The sequence below is a fragment of the Vitis riparia genome, chromosome 10 (genome assembly GCF_004353265.1).
Source record: "Vitis riparia cultivar Riparia Gloire de Montpellier isolate 1030 chromosome 10, EGFV_Vit.rip_1.0, whole genome shotgun sequence".
Classification (NCBI taxonomy): domain Eukaryota; kingdom Viridiplantae; phylum Streptophyta; class Magnoliopsida; order Vitales; family Vitaceae; genus Vitis; species Vitis riparia.
Genome location: NC_048440.1, coordinates 21073666 through 21092944, shown reverse-complemented (window position 1 = coordinate 21092944; position 19279 = coordinate 21073666). Strand labels below are relative to the sequence as shown.

General features: G+C 35.4%; 2 protein-coding genes across 5 annotated transcripts; one reads left to right on the top strand and one right to left on the bottom strand.

The window, feature by feature from the left end:
• Window positions 1-1448: 1448 nt before the first annotated feature.
• On the bottom strand, window positions 1449-3809 carry LOC117924056 (pentatricopeptide repeat-containing protein At4g16390, chloroplastic). Its single transcript, XM_034842608.1, has one exon. It carries the CDS (start codon window positions 3787-3789, stop codon window positions 1684-1686), a length of 2106 nt encoding a protein of 701 aa, XP_034698499.1. The 5' UTR covers window positions 3790-3809; the 3' UTR covers window positions 1449-1683.
• Window positions 3810-6219: 2410 nt separating this feature from the next.
• On the top strand, window positions 6220-19120 carry LOC117923001 (sulfated surface glycoprotein 185-like). 4 transcript variants are annotated; one of them, XM_034841258.1, is made up of 3 exons: window positions 6220-6381; window positions 6627-6711; window positions 18563-19120. In XM_034841258.1, the coding sequence occupies exons 1-3, from the start codon at window positions 6373-6375 to the stop codon at window positions 18883-18885; spliced, it is 417 nt and encodes a 138-aa protein (XP_034697149.1). In that variant the 5' UTR covers window positions 6220-6372; the 3' UTR covers window positions 18886-19120. The 4 variants fall into 4 exon arrangements, 3 of the variants coding, with proteins under 3 accessions (XP_034697149.1, XP_034697151.1, XP_034697150.1); XM_034841260.1 differs by lacking the exon at window positions 18563-19120 and adding an exon at window positions 6845-7378 and having other exon boundaries at window positions 6319-6381; XM_034841259.1 differs by lacking the exon at window positions 6220-6381 and adding an exon at window positions 6388-6519.
• Window positions 19121-19279: the final 159 nt, after the last annotated feature.

The window sequence follows — 19279 nt, the reverse complement described above, 5'->3', positions numbered from 1 at the left end:
CAGTTCCCCATTGTGTATGAATCAGATGAACAAAGGACCCTGTAAATTTATAGTCTTGCTTTAATTGATTTCATGTTTAAGACAATTCAACGTGCAGGCCACCTAAATGATGGGGGAAAGGTACTACCTTTGTTTGACAATTAACAATAGTTTATGCTTACTTCGCTCACTATTTTAGTAAGATATATTATATAGCTGTGGAGGTCTGCTACCGTTGGTTAGGTCCTCTGCTGTAGGATACCGATCGAAGGGCCATTCCTTAAGGGGGGCATAATCCTGAGGAAGAGCCCAACAACATCTTGATTATACTAATCTTCACAAAGTCAAAAGAACACTTAAGCCTCAACCCCTTCTTCCCTTAATAACAAAGTAGAAAAACATAAGCTTCTTCTCATGGTTCATTGAACAGGGGCCTTAAAGAAGCATTTGAAATTGTTATGAAGGAACAAGGTCAACTCCCAACTGGGATGAGAGGGCAAAAACTATAAAGAAGTCAAGAGTATTTTAGGTTAATTCTGCACTTTCGAAGGTCGTGTGCTGGCCTAATGCTGTTTTTGACTCCACTAATTTTGAAGATCAAACAAATCCAGCTTATTAGTTTGTTCTGTGCTGGTATGGAGTGTCACCTTCTCCAAATAATGGTCTCTCATCATGCACAATATGAGAGCCATTGACCTTGAAAGAGAAGACATGCAGGCATGAAGCCTAAAATCATAGGAAGGAGGGTGCCCAAGCACCGGTTTTGAACAAGGATGGTATCGACTTTTCAATGCCCTTAAGGGGTGTTCCTTTGTCAGGGGATACCAGTATTTTAAATTTCTACTATATTGCACAATGTCAGAACTGGTATAAAACAACTTTTAAACATCCGGATGCTTACGGTAGGCCTAAATGACAAGCAGATACATTCCTGGGCAGTCTTTCCACTCATTATAATGATAACAAACACAAATGGGCTTTTTAGGCCAATGAAATTCCTAAATCTTTTATTAAGCAAACGATCTACATTAGCTACAAATCCACTGCTTGATTTTCTTCCTTGCAACAATAGGCCTCTAATTTTCGTCTCGTATTATAGAATCACAAGCATCTGTGAGGCCTCTTTGAGTCTGAGTTCCCTATTATCCTACAGCTGTGTCATTTGAATTGAAATCTTTTGGCAACTTTATAGGAGAATGCTATTTTGCAAACCCACCTTTCTCTGATGTGTCCACAAATGTTTGAATGTTCCCACTCCTAATACCGAGTGGTATATTACACTATTTTCCCAGCCTACTTCAGAGTATAAATGTTGTTTTCTGCTCTTTTTTCTACATCAACCGTAGGGAAAATTCTAGGGCCAGTGGATGGTCTTAAGTAATTTACAAGAAAAAAAAATGAACAGATACAACATTAGGAAACCTAAAAAGATAGCCACAACCTGTAGAAGAAAATGAAACACATGCCCAAGGTTCAACAACTCTTAGCACTTGATTTACTATATTATATATTTAAGTAAATCTAAGTTAACAACACTTCAGCAAATCATGAATGCATTTTGTATCTAGTAGTACAAAATTTTTCTCTTAGATATGGCCAAAATCTTAGGGAGGAGGAAATATGAGATAGCTTGTTTACTGTTCCCATAAATGCCGGTTCAGATGAGTACTAATTCAATATAAAACCCTAGTCAGCATTACACACCTAAACAGCAACTAGTTCAGGTGCACTTCTAGACTCCAACCATGATGTGGCTGCAACCTTTGTTGTTAGAAACCAGCCAACCTTATCTGGGGCCTCATGAAATGGTGCATTTAGTTCCTTCAAATGGGACTCAAAGACACTCGCTAAACCTTTGTCTGAGTATTTGTGTTTTCCATGTCCAGTGTTGATTCCAAGCACTGCCGGAAGCTCCTCCCCATCCTCCACTGCTTTGGACAAGTCATTCATCCAAATGTGCAACGCAGTCAAAGCTGCCCCAAGGGAGAGGCTCTTCAAATGTAAAGACCATTGGGTTGGTGATTTAGACTGTATATCTATGTATATCTCAAGTGTAAGCCCCAGGTCAAACAGCTCACAAGCTTTCTCCAACAGATTGAGGTTGACACACAGATCAATTAAGCAATTGCAGTAAGCCTTCTTTACATCAGCGCTAATGGAATCAAAGAGTTCAGATGCTTCTTTTCTAAAAGTCCCTTCCCCATTTTGCTCCTCCAGCAAAAGTTTCACCACATTACCAAGCTTTGGGTTAGCCTTGTCAATGCAGTCAATGAGCTTACCAAGTTCTTCCTTAGGACTTTGGGTCATCACATTCAACATACAACCACAGAAACGATCATCTGGAGTTATGTCTAATTCCAAAAGCCGGACAAATGTCCTAACAACCTCATCTGTACGATTGGCTTTCCCATAGCATTGAATAAGTGATGTCAAAACAAAGATATTTGGCTCAAAACCTGCTTCCAACATTGCATTCAACATGGCTTCTGCCTCTGAGACCTTCCCACTACAGGAATATATGGTAATCAATGATGAAAATGTCCAACTGTCTGGCATGCAATTCCCAGAACTCTTCATATCTTCAAAAATTGCAGCAGCTTCTTCAGTGTAGCCAACATCAGCACACATAGCTAAGAGAGTATTATAAAGAACCACACTCAACTCCAACCCCTTCTCCTTCATCTCTTTGTACACAATAAGAGCGTCTTCAGCATAGCGTGCTCTGCCATAGGCCCGTAACAAGGCAGCATAAGTTCCCCAACTTGGTTGGAGGCCATTGTTGGTCATCTCTTTGTAAATATTCTTCGCCTGCCAAGGTCTCTTGGCTCTTCCCATAGCATCCAACAAAGTATTATATATAACCAAGTTGGGCTTAACTCCAAGAGCCTTCATCTCTTCATACACATTCAAGCACCCATCAAAATTTCCTGACATCCCATAAATTCTAATCAATGTCGAGAATGTCACCGGATCAATCCTCCATTTTTCTGTTCGTGCACGATCATACAATTTCAATGCCATATCAACATTACCAGCTCGTCCATACGCATCGATCATGGCCGAGTAGGTAACATCATCAGGATGACACCCGAATTCAGGCATCTTCTCAAACCACTCCACAGCCTTATTGGGCAGAGAACTAACCCTAGCACAGCTAATTATTGTCGAAAATGTAATATTATCAGGCTTAACTCCTCTCTCAAGCATTTCATCAAACAGCTTCTCTGCTCTATCCAAGTTCCTACACTTCCTAAAAACCTTCAAGGTCACATTATACAGAATCACCTCTCTGCTCGGTTTCAATCTCTTCCGAAAGAAACCAAAAGCAAGAAGTGCCGTTTCCGGGTTCGTCATGTTGTTGAGGACAATCACAGCGTCCTGCTCTAATATCTTATCACCTAAACACCTCAAAACCTGAGAAACATCTTCCTCAGTGGCCTCACACGAGTCCAAAGACTCGGCTATTTTCACTAGAGAAGCATACCTGGCATCATACGAGTGCTGACGAAGCTTCGAAGCTCTGGGGCTTCTGGGGTTGACCCAGATGTAACTTTTGGTTTTCCTATCTGGGTCTTGAGAATTTGGTGGATTTGAGGCATCTGCCTTCTGGGTTTCTTGTGGAATTGGGTCCTCTAAAGAGACATGGGTGATTTGGAGAAAGGTTCTTGAGTGAAGTGAGAGAGAATTGGGTTTGAAAGAGAAGCTATTGAAGCTTCTCAGCCTCGATTTCCGTGAGAAAGAAAGAGAGTTGTGGAGATAATGGTGGTCATGGCAGAGAGAGGAGGGCGAAGAGCAGAGATGGTAAGCCATTTTTCTCCTTCGCTCTCAGCTCTGTGTCCGTCCCTTGGGCCTTATCAAGAGTGTTATTACAAAAAAATATAATTTTTTAGAAATATATATTTACCATAATGACCTTTCACAAATGAACATGATTCCGCTCGGTCAGTGGGACAAAGTTGTCCATTGGGAGCAGATATTTGCTTTACCCTAATTTTTGGAACATATTATTATTAGGTCAATATACTATGTAAACATATAAGAATTAATCAATTAAAAGGAATAGCATAATTCCCGTAAATTTAACATTTTTCATATTTTTATTTGAAGAATAATTCATTTTTTGACATAAATATTATTTATTGATTTCAATATTTATATGTATGTTTTAAAACAATGATACCAAAATAAAATAAAATAAATTGAGAATTAAAATTTTAAAATTAAGTTTTTAATAACCCTTTTAATTAAATCACCTGATACATAATTTATATATTATTAAAAAGTTAAATCTATATATAAATGATAATATTATCAAGATTTCGGTATCATCTTCTATATTTGTAGAACTTTCCCTCATTTGTAAAAATTCTTAAGGTTATGTTTGGTTCTCAAAATATTCGAGAAAAAAATGTGAGACAAAAAAAAAAAGGAAGAAAAGTAAAAAAAAAAAAAAGGAAGAAAATTAAAAAAAAAAAAAACATTCAAAGTCAATAAATTATTTTTATACATTTATTTAATTTCTCAATTATATAAAAATTAAATAATTCTAAAAGATATAAATTCTTAACTAATTTTAATTATGTTTGGTTTTCTTTCATGTCCGTGAACTCAAACATGAAAGAATAATATTTTTTTTTAACATTTTTTATTTATTTAATATTTTTCGGGACCAAACATGGCCTAAATGTCAGCTTACACGAGATGGTGGTTCAATTATGAGGCTAAAATAATCCCGGAAAAGCCTTTTTACAACATGCCCTTTACAATCATGAAATTAGCATATTGTTGGTCATACAACAGTTTTACCATCGGAAGCAAAGCAAGCACCATTTTGCATCCAATCATAAAACAGTTTTCCCTGGTCAGGCATTAACACAAACACTTGGTGTTCAGTGGTAGTTTGGGGTGTTTGAGAGAGAACGAAGTGATGAGTGGGCATGGGCAAATGGGCAAATGGGTAAAAACATTCTATAATAGTTTTTATTTTTCAAGAACAATTTCTAGATTCCTTATTTGACAAGGGAGAAAGCCTCATCCATCCATGAGTAAGAAGGCAAATCTAGTCCACTAATGCCCAAATATAACTTTGCATTTGATTAGAATCAAATCAGAGTAAAAGGAAGACCATAAAAAGGGTTTTTAGGACACAAAAATATGTTCTACAATTATAAATTATAATACGATATATTTTTTTTGTTTTTAAAACCCCATTAAATCTTAATCACTCAAACAAACCTTATAATTAATAGATATATTGGTATTTCAATTTTATAAATATATCGAAGATATATTGACGGATATTTTGATATAAAATATCGATAAACCTAAAATTGATCAAAACTTATAAAAATATAAAATAAAACTCTTAAAAATGAAATTAAAATTTTAATAAATATTTTAAAATTAATATATATAATATTATACATGTCAATAAAAAATATAAATTTGATAAATATACATGATAAAATTGTGATATTTGATTATAATATATTTAATATTAAAATTATGATATAATATAAAATAAATGATGATAAATATATAATTTTTAAATATTTAATTAATATATTAAAAAATTATAAAGAATGTTATCATGATTATTTTTATATATATTTTAATTAATTAAATAAATGTGCTATTTTATTATAAAATAATCATAATTTATTTATTTTTTAAAGTATTTTTTAATATTTTGTATATATATATATATATATATATATATATATATATATATATATATATATATATATATATATATATATATATTTAATGCATGTTATTTAATAAAAAACTAACTTATCCTGGATGCTGATGATTGCGATATTTTAAATAATAATATCAATAATTAGAAATATATCAATTTTTTGATACTTATCCTATATGCTGATGATTGCGATATTTTAAATAATAATATCAATAATTAGAAATATATCGATTTTTTGATACTTATCCTAGATGCTGATGATTGCGATATTTTAAATAATAATATCAATAATTAGAAATATATCGATTTTTTTGATACTTATCCTAGATGCTGATGATTGCGATATTTTAAATGATAATATCAATAATTTTTGATTTTATAAAAATTATATATATATATATATATATAGTGATAGCAAGTCATACTAGTCCCATCCGGGGTGAATGATTATAATTGTACCTGACCAGCCTGAGAAAAAAGTTGTGGACGAGCTCATGCAGATAAAACGGTTGTGGGCCATCCACATAACGACAAACTGGATGATGAAACGAACCTGAGCTCACTCATGCCACGTTTCCACATTTCATTGGATTGACTTGTAAAGACTCAAAAAGTTTGGTCTACTTAAGGGGGTCACCTCAGCCTAGTCACTTAATACTCAATTCTGAGCTCGGATCCCATCACTCGCAGCGATGGCAGAGGTCTCCGCGCCCCTAATCTCTTCAGTCCCTTCACGCCTGAAAAAGTTCAAACATGTTTTGAAAACAAATTCTGGAAAAACTGTTTGTTTTCAAAATAGTATATTATAATATCAAACATATTTTGGAACCTGGAATGAGGTTTTTGTTTTCTTGTTCTTTTCATCTGCTGTTTTCTCCGCACCACGTACTGACTTATTGGATAATTCTTGCAATGATTTCTAATTTTTTGACTGATAATATGGCAGGTTACGAAAATGAAGCTGAAGGTTGTTAATCTAGGGTGTAAACCCTGCTACAAGAAGATCAAGAAACTGCTCTGTAAATTTCCTGGTGTGAGTCTTACATATATATATATATATGCGTGTGTTTGGTATATTTGAATTTTGAGATTGTAGGCAATGTTGAAAGGATGAAGAAATGAGTTGTTTGTTTTGATTTTGGTGTTGAATTTTATGAACAAGAGAAATACGAGATCAGACTTTCAATGAGAAGGACGACACCGTGATAATCAAAGTAGTATGCTGCTGCCCTGAGAAAATCAGAACGAAGCTTATCTGCAAAGGTGGCGATACCATCAAGAGTATCGAGGTTATACCACCTACACCGCCACCTACACCGCCACCTACACCGCCACCTACTACGCCACCTCCACCGCCAGTGTATTTAGCATTCATCTTTCCAAGTGGGTGTCGCTGTGACAGAAGCTATGGTTGCCGCTGTGAAATCGTTATTGAAGAAAATCCGATATGCACCATCATGTGAATCATACTCCATCGTGGTTGTCGTTGTCTGGTGTTTTTAATTCCTTTTCTCAGTTGGGTGTTGAGTCGGTGATCAGTTCTTTTGGGTTCTTTTCTCGTCCACAACTTCAAGGCTGTATAGGCCAATAATGTTTGTGGACTAATAGATGTTGATTTCATCCTTAGATGCTTATAATTCACTTAAAAAAGATTATCAAAAGCACCTTTTGTAAGGGCCCTTTTGAAGACACCCTGAATGGTTCAATCCTCAAAATACCCCAAAAGGTATTGGTATGGAACATCCAGAACAGATGAAACAGGCACATTGTTAAGAAATCTGTGTATTGAAAAACAAGAAAATCGAGAATATCTTATTGATTGAATAAATAACTTACTAGCTTATAAATAGCCTTACAAAAGATGACTCAATCAGAACCGAAAGTAACCCACGTTCAACAATTCTAGCAACGTGGTCCATGACTAAAGAATAGATCAAACTAAACAGCACGTCTGATAAGGGAATACAAACAAATCACTTTTACTATCAGAAGCAAAACACCATTTTGGATCCAACCATAAAACAGTTTTCACCGGTCAAGCATTAACACAAACACTTGGTGTTCAGTGGTAGTTTGGGATGTTTGGGAGAGAATGAAGTGATGAGTGGGCATGGGCATGGCCATGGCCATGGGCAAATGGGTAAAAACATTCTATAATAGTTTTTATTTTTCAAGAACAATTTCTAGATTCCCTATTTGACAAGGAAGAAAGCCCTTCCATCCATGAGTAAGAAGGCAAATCTAGTCAATCAATGCCCAATTATAACTTTGCATTTGATTAGACAGGAATGAAATCAGAAGACTATAAAAAGGGCTTTTAGCACACAAAAATATGTTTCACAATTATAAATTAGAATACGATTTTTTTTGTTTTTAAAACTCCATTAAATCCTAATATTCGAGTCATGGCGATGAGAGAATATAAATGAGTAAATGGCGCAGTTTGGTCACTGATAGAGTGCCATTTTGGTTGGATCATCCAAAGCTGTTGGGTGAGCTCGTGACCTCTTAAGTCTTTTTCTAATGGTTTATTTTCTTTCCTATACAGCTACTTAATCCATGTTAATTTGGAACCAAAGGTTCCTCAAATATATATAGGAACAACTGTACCAGGATTCCCAGTAGCCGTTTGAACAAGGGACTAAGACAGAAGGAAGATGTTAAAGAAGCTACAGTGTGGTAGCTGAAGACTCATTCGATTTGAATATTCAGAGAGTTTTGGATCCACAACTATAGGAATTATTCTGGATCAACCCGCCTTAATTATACTAGCTGAGGAATGTGGTTAGAAGTTTTGGTTGTAATGTTTCTCCATTGTCGATTACTGCATGGCTACCATGATCAACCTGCAGACTTTACAGCAAGGAGGAGTTTGGCATAATGCTTAGAGAATTCTGGAGGTAGCCACTTCTGGAAGTCATGATTAGAGAATTTAGTTTTGTGATTTTTTATCCTAATGACGCTATGTGATGTCACTGTTGGAAAATTTTTTATATGGGCTAACATTAATTAAATAATTTATATTTACAAAAACAGGTTAATGGATAGTCTATTGTATAATGAGCCCAATTAACTAGTGATCACATTTTGGATTAGGTTTTGCATCTTTTGAGTAGAAGCTCAATTGAGTGGCAAGTGTAGGCTATGGGTCTCATTGAAACCCATTATGGGAGGGGCCAATGAGAACCCAATATTGAGTTATGCTAAGTCCCCTCTCTAATCTAGATAAAAATGGTATTTTCTGTTCTCCCATAGAGCCACCATAGTTGTTATCAAAATCATAGAGAGGAAGACTTGGTTGCAACAATCAATCACCTGTTTTTTTGCGATGGCTCAAACATGTATGTTCTTTATTGTGATTTTCTATTGTTAGTATTCTTTAATCATGTATGATTAATTTATGTGATTATGTAAATATTCTACATATGGTATTAGAACCAGATTTACATGATTTAGGATCTACAATTGGAAATCGAAAATAAAATTTTTGGTTTCTTATTTTATTTTATTTTCGGAGTCGAATCTATAATCCATGACTGTGTATGGTTTTTTTTTTTGATTGTGAAACCTTAGGGCTTTTGTTCCTCTTGTCACAAACTTCAAATTGATATATTACATGTGCAATTTGGTTGTTTAATTTGGGAGTGAAAAAATAAAGGTTGTGCTTAATTAAGAAAAACACCCAAAAGGGGGGAGGGGGGGAGGGAGGGTGAATTGGGTTTTTAAAAATCTTTTCAAACACAACAAGTTCAAGTACAATATTAATAAAAATAAAAAGATAGAGTTAGAGAATTCAAACTAGGGTTTTATAGTGGTTCGACACTTCCTTACCTACGTCCACTCTTCTCAATCTCCTAACCAAGTGAGGGTTCCATTAACTTGAAGCTTCAACCAAGCTTCCAATCTTCTTACACTTGGATCTCGGCTCCAATGGGTTCTTACACAATCTCTTTAAGATTCAAATCTCTTGAAGGCTTTAACACTCAGTTTTTAACAAGAATGAATCTCTCAACCTAGCTTAAAGATAGCTCAAATATAAGACAAAGCTAGGATGACTCACAAGGGTTCACTAAAGGATATGCAAGTGATGATTTAATGCACTAAGAAAGAAATGAGAGCTTTTTGGTCAAGAATAGGTAGGTAGACAATTGATTGCAAGTGTTCTCTTATTCATAAATGAAGTGGAGCTTTCAATTTATAGGTTTCTAAGCTCGAGAGCCAAAAACAACAAAAGGTAGCCTCAACCGGTCGAGCTAGGGGTCGACCGATTCACTAGCCGTTGGAACATTTAATGTTTAACAAGTTACCATTGCCTCGACCAGAGGTCGACCGGAAATGGGTGATCCTCAACTGGGAAGAGGAAGCTATTGGATAAGAGAGAGTGTTTTTGGCACTCCTCGACCGGACCTCGACCGAACAAGGGCAACTGGTCGACCGGTTCCCCAACCGATTGAGCCGGTTGGCCAGAGCCTTGATCGGTTCAGCCTTTTGGCCCCGAAAACCTATATTTTTCCATTCCTTTCTTTTCTAACACTTAGGCAAGGTTTTTAAGTGAATTAATATGCCAATTTTAAAACGTTTTGCCTAAGGTACATTTGATAAAACTTGGGTTTTAATGAAATGTAAGTTTTAAAGGATAAACCGAGTTTTCTAAGATGCATGAAACGGTATGAAAATCCTAAGTGCATCCATGCATTCATCTTACATTTGTTTCCTATGATCAAAAGTCTTCCCAAAGTCTCGATCTTGTATCCATTTGGTCTTTGATGAATTTCTGAATTTATACCTGAGATTCTTTACCATTTAAAACAATTAGTCACTTAACCATGATTTGTTATCATCAAAACCCGATTAGGAGAACCCTTGGGCTAACAATCTCCCTCTTTTTGATGATGACAAACCTCGGTTATCTAGGAGAAAAAGAAATCTCCCTCTCAAACAGATCATGGATCAATCAATTCGAAATTTATGAATTTAAAACCGAGATAAACAGGACATGAGAATTTTCAATAGGAAACAATGTAAATAATGAAAATAGCATATCATATATAGTAAAATCAAATGTACACGAAACAAAGCTAAACCAAGCAGATACTATGATAATGATATGCAAGTATAGGTCTCCTAGATCCTAAATATCTATCATCCTTTGGCAACATAAAAAATAAACGAATGAGGTCTCGATGAAATCAAGGTTGAGGAGGTGGAAACACGGAGTTGAGGTAAGCCATCATCTTCTCATACTGACTCTTTTGGCGACTCTCAATGTGCTTAATACTCTGCTGGAGATGCTTGAATGTAACCTGTTGCTGATCCATACGCTCTTTTATACGCTCAAATCTCTGCTGGAAATGCTGAAATTGAGAAGTGGAGCCAGACTGATACTGATCTATGCGATCCTCCATACAGTAGAATCGAGTATCACTGACTACGGTAAACTCTTCCATACGAGTGCCAAGTGAATTGATCTGAGTAGATAAATCCATCCAAGGTGCATGATCAGGAGTGTGAGGTGCCTGAGATGGTATCTTTGTGTGAGGAAGCTCAATGAATGATGGCTGAGATGATGGTCCTGTTGTGTAAGTCGGGTCAGTCATCATAGGCTTAGAGAATGTGGCCTCAAACTCAATACCCTTTGACTAGGGTGGAAGAGGAATGTCAAACTCGGGCCCTCTTTGCTCGAAGTCCTTCTAAGGGTTTAACCCACCCTCCATCTCTCGGATCTCGGCCTCCTCCTCTACTCCGGGATGTACCTGTCTTTGGGCCTGTGCTGGTGGTCGCTCAGCTCTCCTAATCCAGGAGCCATCAGGGGTCTTCTCAAACTTCATCCACTCCAAGGACTGCTCATCATAAGTGTCATAAATGGTAGGGGTCTCGAAGTCCGTATCTCTGCTCAAATCAATCTCGACATCCTTGAATACTTTAGTAAGGAAACGGTCGTAGGGGAGTACTCGGGTTGTGCTCTTGCAGCAAGAGATCATGTGTATCATCATCAGATACCCCACGTGAATCCGTCTCCCTGTCAGAATCGAGTCTATGAGGAATGCCTCAAGATATGAGACCTCATCTCAGTGTCCTCCTCGTGGCAATATGATGGAGCAAATCATGTGATGAAGGACTTGGCTAGTCACGGTCAGGCTATGTGCCAATGGTTTGCCCATCCCTTAAGCGTCTGCAAGGTCGCACAATTTTTGAATAGCCTCTTTAGGCTTGAAACCCGGCACAGTGAGCCAAACCTTGAACTCATACACCCTGAGTCTAACTGAAGGGATGTCGAAAATACGGTAAATGTTCTCCGAGCTTAGTCCGATCTCAACACCTCTAACGGTGGAAGTGATCAGTCCACCAAGTCCATAGGTCACCCGTGAATAGAATGCATGCACTAGAGTCGGGAAGATCGACTCGAAAATCGTCACTACTGGCAGCCATCTCATCCGTCCGAATAGTCCCTCAAACCTGAAATACTAAAGTTGTGAGAAATTAATGCTTCTCCCTGGAACGACTTTCCTCTGAGCGAATTTTTGCTTGTATCTTTGATACTTTTCGACAGAACTGAAGAGGGTCTTGTCATACCTCGCCTTTCGGCGAGCCTCCGTTTGATCAGGCTGAGATGGCTCAGCAGGGTGCTTGCCCTAAGCCCTAGAGGTTGTCGTCTCTCTCCTAGGTGTCATCAGAAAAGAAGAAATGAGAGAGACGAAGTTGGTAGAGAAAGAATCACACACACCTGAAAGCCCTAGGTGCGCGGGAATGTCCTAAAGCTAGCTATGATGTGCTGGCTGAGGAGAAAACGTCCCAAATCGAAAGCCCTAGGTCCCAAATTTGAAGCCTTAGCCTCTGATCGTCCCAAAATCCACTCCAAGGCTTGCAATCGATCCAAGATCTTGCCCAAACTAGTCTCTAGAAGAAGAAATGCGAAGAACCTTGAAGAAATGGATGAGAACAGTGGAGAAAATAAGGCGCGGGAGGCTTTTTAAATTCCTAACCCAGATGAACTGGTTGACTGCTTGGTCAACGATCAACGTAGTCAATGCTCTAATTTTTTTGTGTTTTTTCTTGTCTCGTGATCCTCCTCCTGTCATTTTCAGTTGAAATCCCCAATTTTTTATGTCCAATGCCAAGAGAATTTTGATTTTTGGTCAAAATTTGACCATTTCCCTAAGTATATGTCTATATGATGCATATGACATGAAAATCATGCAATTATAAAGTAAATTCATCAAGAATTCAGTAAGCAATCATTAGATCATAAGGAAATCACCCCTAGTTGTCTTCGAATATCAACAAATTGTTCTTCACTTAGAGGTTTTATAAATATATCGGTAAGTTGATCTTTTATGCTTACAAATTCAAGTGTAATGTCACCCTTTTGTGCATGGTCTCTAAAAAATGGTGTCTAATCTCTATATGCTTAGTCCTAGAGTGTTGCACGAGATTTTTTGAAATGTTTATGGCACTAGTGTTATCATATTTAATAGAAACATGCTCAAAAAACAAATTGAAATCACTAAGTGTTTGATTCATCCAAAGGATTTGTGCACAACACAAACAGATTGCTATGTATTCGGTTTCCGCCATTGACAAAGCTACCTAATTTTGCTTCTTACTACGCCATGAAACAAGTGAGTGTCCTATGAAATGACAAGTGCCACTAGTGTTTTTCCTTTCAACTTTACAACCGGCAAAGTCGGCATCCGAGAATCCAATTAATTCAAGGTTATCACCCTTAGGATACCATAGGCTAATGTCCATTGTCCCTTTCAAATATCTAAGAATTCGTTTTATGGCACTTAAGTGAGATTCTTTAGGACAAGATTGAAATCTAGCACACAAGCATACATTATACATGATGTCGGGTCTACTAACGGTCAAATATAGCAAAGAACCTATCATGCCTCTATGCATAGTTGAGTTGATGGACTTATCTTTCTCATCCTTGTCAAGCTTGATAGATGAGCTTATTGGAGTCTTCATTATTTTGGTTTCTTCCATGTTGAATCTTTTGAGAAGATCTCTTATATACTTTGTGTTGGCAGATCGGAGGGTTGGCTGCGTCCATCAACTCCCCTTGTGTTCGTTGTGGGCGCTTGGGTGAATACACTATAAGGTTAGGATATGCGTTTTTCCTAACAGCAATTGCTTTTAGGAGAGTTGGTAGCGCCTGAGGTTCTACAAGTGGTATCAGAGCCGAGGTCACGGGTTCGAACCCTAGGAGTGTCGTTGGGGGGGAGATTGTTGGCAGATCGGAGGGTTGGCCGCGTCCATCAACTCCCCTTGTATTCGCCGTGGGTGCTTGGGTGAATGCACTATAAGGCTAGGGTATGTGCCTTTCCTAACAGCAATTGCTTTTAGGAGAGTTGGTAGCGCCTGAGGTCCTACACTTTGCTTGATTGATGAAGGTTCCTTCCTTTAGTTGCTTGATCTGAAGTCCAAGGAAGAAGTTAAGTTCTCCCATCATGCTCATTTCGAACTCACTATGCATGCATTTAGAAAATTCTTCACAAAGAGAGGCATTAGTAGCTCCAAAAATGATATCATCAACGTATATTTGCACTAAGAGCATGTCATTTTCTTTGGTTTTTATGAAAAAGTTGTGTCAATTTTTCCCATTTTAAAACCCTTTTTCAAAAGGAATTTACTCAATCTTTCATACCATGCTTTAGGTGCTTGTTTCAAACCATAAAGTACCTTTTTAAGTTTAAAAACATGATTAGGAAAGTTAAAACTTTGAAAACCGAGTGGTTGTTCAACATATACTTTTTCATTTATAAAGCCATTTAAGAAAACACTTTTCACATCCATTTGATATAAAACAAAGTCTTTAAAACATGCAAAGGCAAGTAGCATCCTAATGGCTTCCAATCTAGTTACGAGAGCAAAGGTTTCTTCATAATCTATCACTTCTTCTTAATTAAAACCTTGGGCTACCAATCTTGCTTTATTTCTAACAATTATGCCATTTTCATTCATTTTATTTCTAAAGACCCATCTAGTTCCAATAACACTTTGATTTGAAGGTCTTGACACTAATTCCCATACTTCACTCTTTTCAAATTGATTTAACTCTTCTTGCAAAGCAATCATCCAATTTTCATCATCTAGAGCATCATTTATATTTTTAAGTTCAATTTGAGAGATAAAAGCAATATTATTGCAAATATTTCTAAGAAATGATCTAGTTCTTACCCCACTAGATGGATTACCTATAATTTGATCTTATGGGTGGTTGATGACAAACTTCCAATCTTTAGGAAGGTCTTGGCTTGATTCACCTTGCACTTGTTGAGGATGAGGTAATGCCAATGGTGATTCTTTTTTCTTGGGATCCTCTCCAATTTCTTCTTGTTGCCTTCTATCTTCAATTTGTAATTTCCCCATGGAGGTCTCAAAGCCTAAATCATCATCAAAACTCTCTCTTTCTTGGAAAGAATTGTTAGATTCATAAAAAATAACATAGATGGACTCCTCTACAACCATGGTTCTTTTGTTAAAAACTCTAAAGGCTTTACTTGAAGTTGAATAACCAAGAAAAATTCCAACTTTCGATTTTGCATCAAATTTTCCAAGATTGTCTTTGGTATTTAATATAAAGCATTTTCACCCAAAGACTTTGAAATAACTAATGTTGAGTTTCTTGTTTTTCCAAAGCTCATAGGGAGTTTTTTTAAGAATAGGCCTTAATAATATTCTATTTAAAACATAACAAGAAGTGTTAACTGCTTCGGCCCAAAAATATTTTGGTAAATTGTTTTCATTTAGCATGGTTCTAGTCATTTCTTGAAGAGTTTTATTTTTCCTTTCAACTACCCCATTTTGTTGAAGAGTTCTAGGAGTCGAAAAATTGTGATTAATGCCATGCTCATTGCAATAATCTTCAAAATCAATATTTTCAAATTCTTTCCCATGATCACTTCTTATACAAGTAATTGTAAAACCTTTTTCATTTTGAACCTTGTTGCAAAACTTTGAAAACTCATAAAAGGCTTCATTCTTTTGACTTAAAAACAAGACCCAAGTGTATCTAGAGAAGTCATCCACAATAACATATGCATAAGATTTTCCTCCAAGGCTTGGTGTCCTAGAGGGACCAAATAACTCCATATGCAACAAGTCAAGAAGCCTAGTTGTTAAAATGAAATTTTTGTTTTTAAAAGAATTTTTGATTTACTTTCCCATTTGACAAGCTTCATAAACTTTGTCTTTTTGAAAATTTATTTTGGGAAGACCTTTAAGAAGTTCATCTTTATTAAGTTGGGAAATGAGGTCTATGTTAGCATGTCCCAACCTCTTATGCCACAACCAACTTTGATCATACATGCTTGAAAAGCATCTATCATGACCATCATATTTTGAAATATTTATAGCATAAACATTATCAAATCTGTGACCCATGAAGATGGTTTTATCATTTTGAATATCTTTGATGATGCAATGAGATGCTTCAAAAATTACTTTAAAACCTTTATCACAAAGTTGACTAATGCTTAAAAGATTATGTTTTAAACCATTCACTAATAAAACACTTTCAATAAGAGAGGATGTGTCATTACCAATGTTGCCTTGACCAATGATCCTTCCTTTTGCATTGTCTCCAAAGGTAACGTATTCTCCATTTCTCTTTGTAAGGAAAACAAACTTGGATTCATCCCCGGTTATGTGTCTTGAGCATCCACTATCCAAGAACCACTTATCCTTTTTTGAACCTTACAAAATAAAATTCAAGTTGATTTAGGTACCTACATCTTTTTGGGTCCTTGAGGGTTAGTGATCTTGGATTTCTCAATCCAAACCTTTTTAACCTTAGCATTTGAATTCTTTTGAGATCCATTTCTTAAGGGGCATGTGTTACTAATGTGCCCTCCTCTTCCACAAAAGTTGCAAGTAGTAGAATGACTTGCACTTGAGGATTCTTTTACAAAATAGTTTTTAAAATACTTTTGATTCTTTGAAGATTTGAATCATAGCCCTTGTTTGTCAAAAACACATTTTTGGTTAGCTAAGATCATTTTAAAAGATTTTTGTCCATAAGAAAAAATTGAAAGAGAGGAGGTCAACCATTCATTTTTCTTTTTCAAAATCTCATTTTCACTTCTCAAAATCTCATTTTCTTTTTCAAGATGAGTTTTAGATATTTCAACAATTGAAAATTTTTCTTTCACTTCTTCAAGTTATTGAATTTTCTTTTTAAAAGAATTATTTTTCAAACTAAGTTTTTCAAAATCCTTATATAATTCTTCAAAAACATCATGCATATCTTCATTACTAAAGTTAGAGTTTACCTCATCAAGATCATCTCTTTCCATGAAACACATGTTTGCCACTTCTTTCTCTTTTTCTTTTTCGAAGGATTCTTCACTTTCACTCCAAGTGGCCATCATTACCTTTTTCATTCTTCTCTTGGCTTCACTTTTGTAGAGAGGACAATCATATTTGATGTGTCCCGATTTTTTGCATTTGAAACACACCAAATCTCTTTTCTTTTCCCATTTTTCCTTGTCACCATGAGATGAGGATTCCTTTTTAGAAAGGTCTCTTCTAGAGGTGAATTTTCTTCCTCTAAACCTTTCGCTCCTCATGTATTTGTTAAGTTTTCTTGTGATGAGGGCTAAATCATCATCTTCCTCACTTGGTTTTTCTTCTTCAACATCTTCTTTTTCCATGAAATTAGCATATTGTTGGTCATACAACAGTTTTACCATCGAAAGTAAAGCAAGCACCATTTTGCATCCAATCATAAAACAGTTTTCCCTGGTCAGGCATTAACACAAACACTTGGTGTTGAGTGGTAGTTTGGGGTGTTTGAGAGAGAACGAAGTGATGAGTGGGTATGGGCAAATGGGTAAAAACATTCTATAATAGTTTTTATTTTTCAAGAACAATTTCTAGATTCCTTATTTGATAAGGGAGAAAGCCCCATCCATCCATGAGTAAGAAGGCAAATCTAGTCAACCAATGCCCAAATATAACTTTGCATTTGATTAGAATGAAATCAAAGTATAAGGAAGACCATAAAAATGGTTTTTAGGACACAAAAATATGTTTTACAATTATAAATTACAATACAATTTTTTTGTTTTGTTTTTAAAACCCCATTAAATCTTAATCATTCATAAACAAACCTTACAATTGACAGATATATTGATATTTTAATTTCATAAATAATCAAAGATATATTGATAGATATTTTGACACAAAATATCGATAAACCTAAAATTGATAAAAACTTATAAAAATATAAAATAAAACTCTTAAAAACGAAATTGAAAATTTAATAGACATTTTAAAGTTGTTTTATTGAAAAAATTAATATATATATCTAATATTATACATGTCAATAAAAAATATAAATTTGATAAGTGTATATGATAATATTGTAATATTTGATTATAATATATTTAATTTTAAAATATATTTAATATTAAAATTATGTTACAATATAAAATAAATGATGATAAATATATAATTTTTTAATATTTAATTAATATATTAAAAACACTATAAGGGATATTATCATGATCATTTTTATATTTTTTTAATTAATCAAATAATTTTTTATTTAATTATAAAATAATTATAATTAATTTATTTTTTAAAATATTGTTTTAAAATATTTTATTTATATCCTAACTTTTAAAATATACGTTTGGTGCATGTTATTTAACAAATAGCGAACTATGTTGACGATTGTGATATTTTAATTTGATTGCATTTAAGGATAATAATATCAATAATAATGAATATATAGATTTTTTGATTTTATGGATATTATATATATATATATGCGTGTGTTTGGTATATTTGAATTTTGAGATTGTGGGCAATGTTGAAAGGATGAAGAAATGAGTTGTTTGTTTTGATTTTGGTGTTGAATTTTATGAACAAGAGAAATACGAGATCAGACTTTCATTGAGAAGGACGACACCGTGATAATCAAAGTAGTATGCTGCTGCCCTGAGAAAATCAGAACGAAGCTTATCTGCAAAGGTGGCGATACCATCAAGAGTATCGAGGTTATACCACCTACACCGCCACCTACACCACCATCTACACCGCCACCTACACCACCATCTACACCGCCACCTACTACGCCACCTCCACCGCCAGTGTATTTAGTAGTCATCTATCCAAGTGGGTGTCGCTGTGACAGACGCTATGGTTGCCGCTGTGAAATCGTTATTGAAGAAAATCCGACATGCACCATCATGTGAATCGTACTCCATCGTGGTTGTCGTTGTCTGGTGTTTTTAATTCCTTTTCTCAGTTGGGTGTTGAGTCGGTGATCAGTTCTTTTGGGTTCTTTTCTCGTCCACAACATCAAGGCTGTATAGGCCAATAATGTTTGTGGACTAATAGATGTTGATTTCATCCTTAGATGCTTATAATTCACTTAAAAAAGATTATCAAAAGCACCTTTTGTAAGGGCCCTTTTGAAGACACCCTGAATGGTTCAATCCTCAAAATACCCCAAAAGGTACTGGTATGGAACATCCAGAACAGATGAAACAGGCACATTGTTAAGAAATCTGTGTATTGAAAAACAAGAAAATGGAGAATATCTTATTGATCGAATAAATAACTTACTAGCTTATAAATAACCTTACA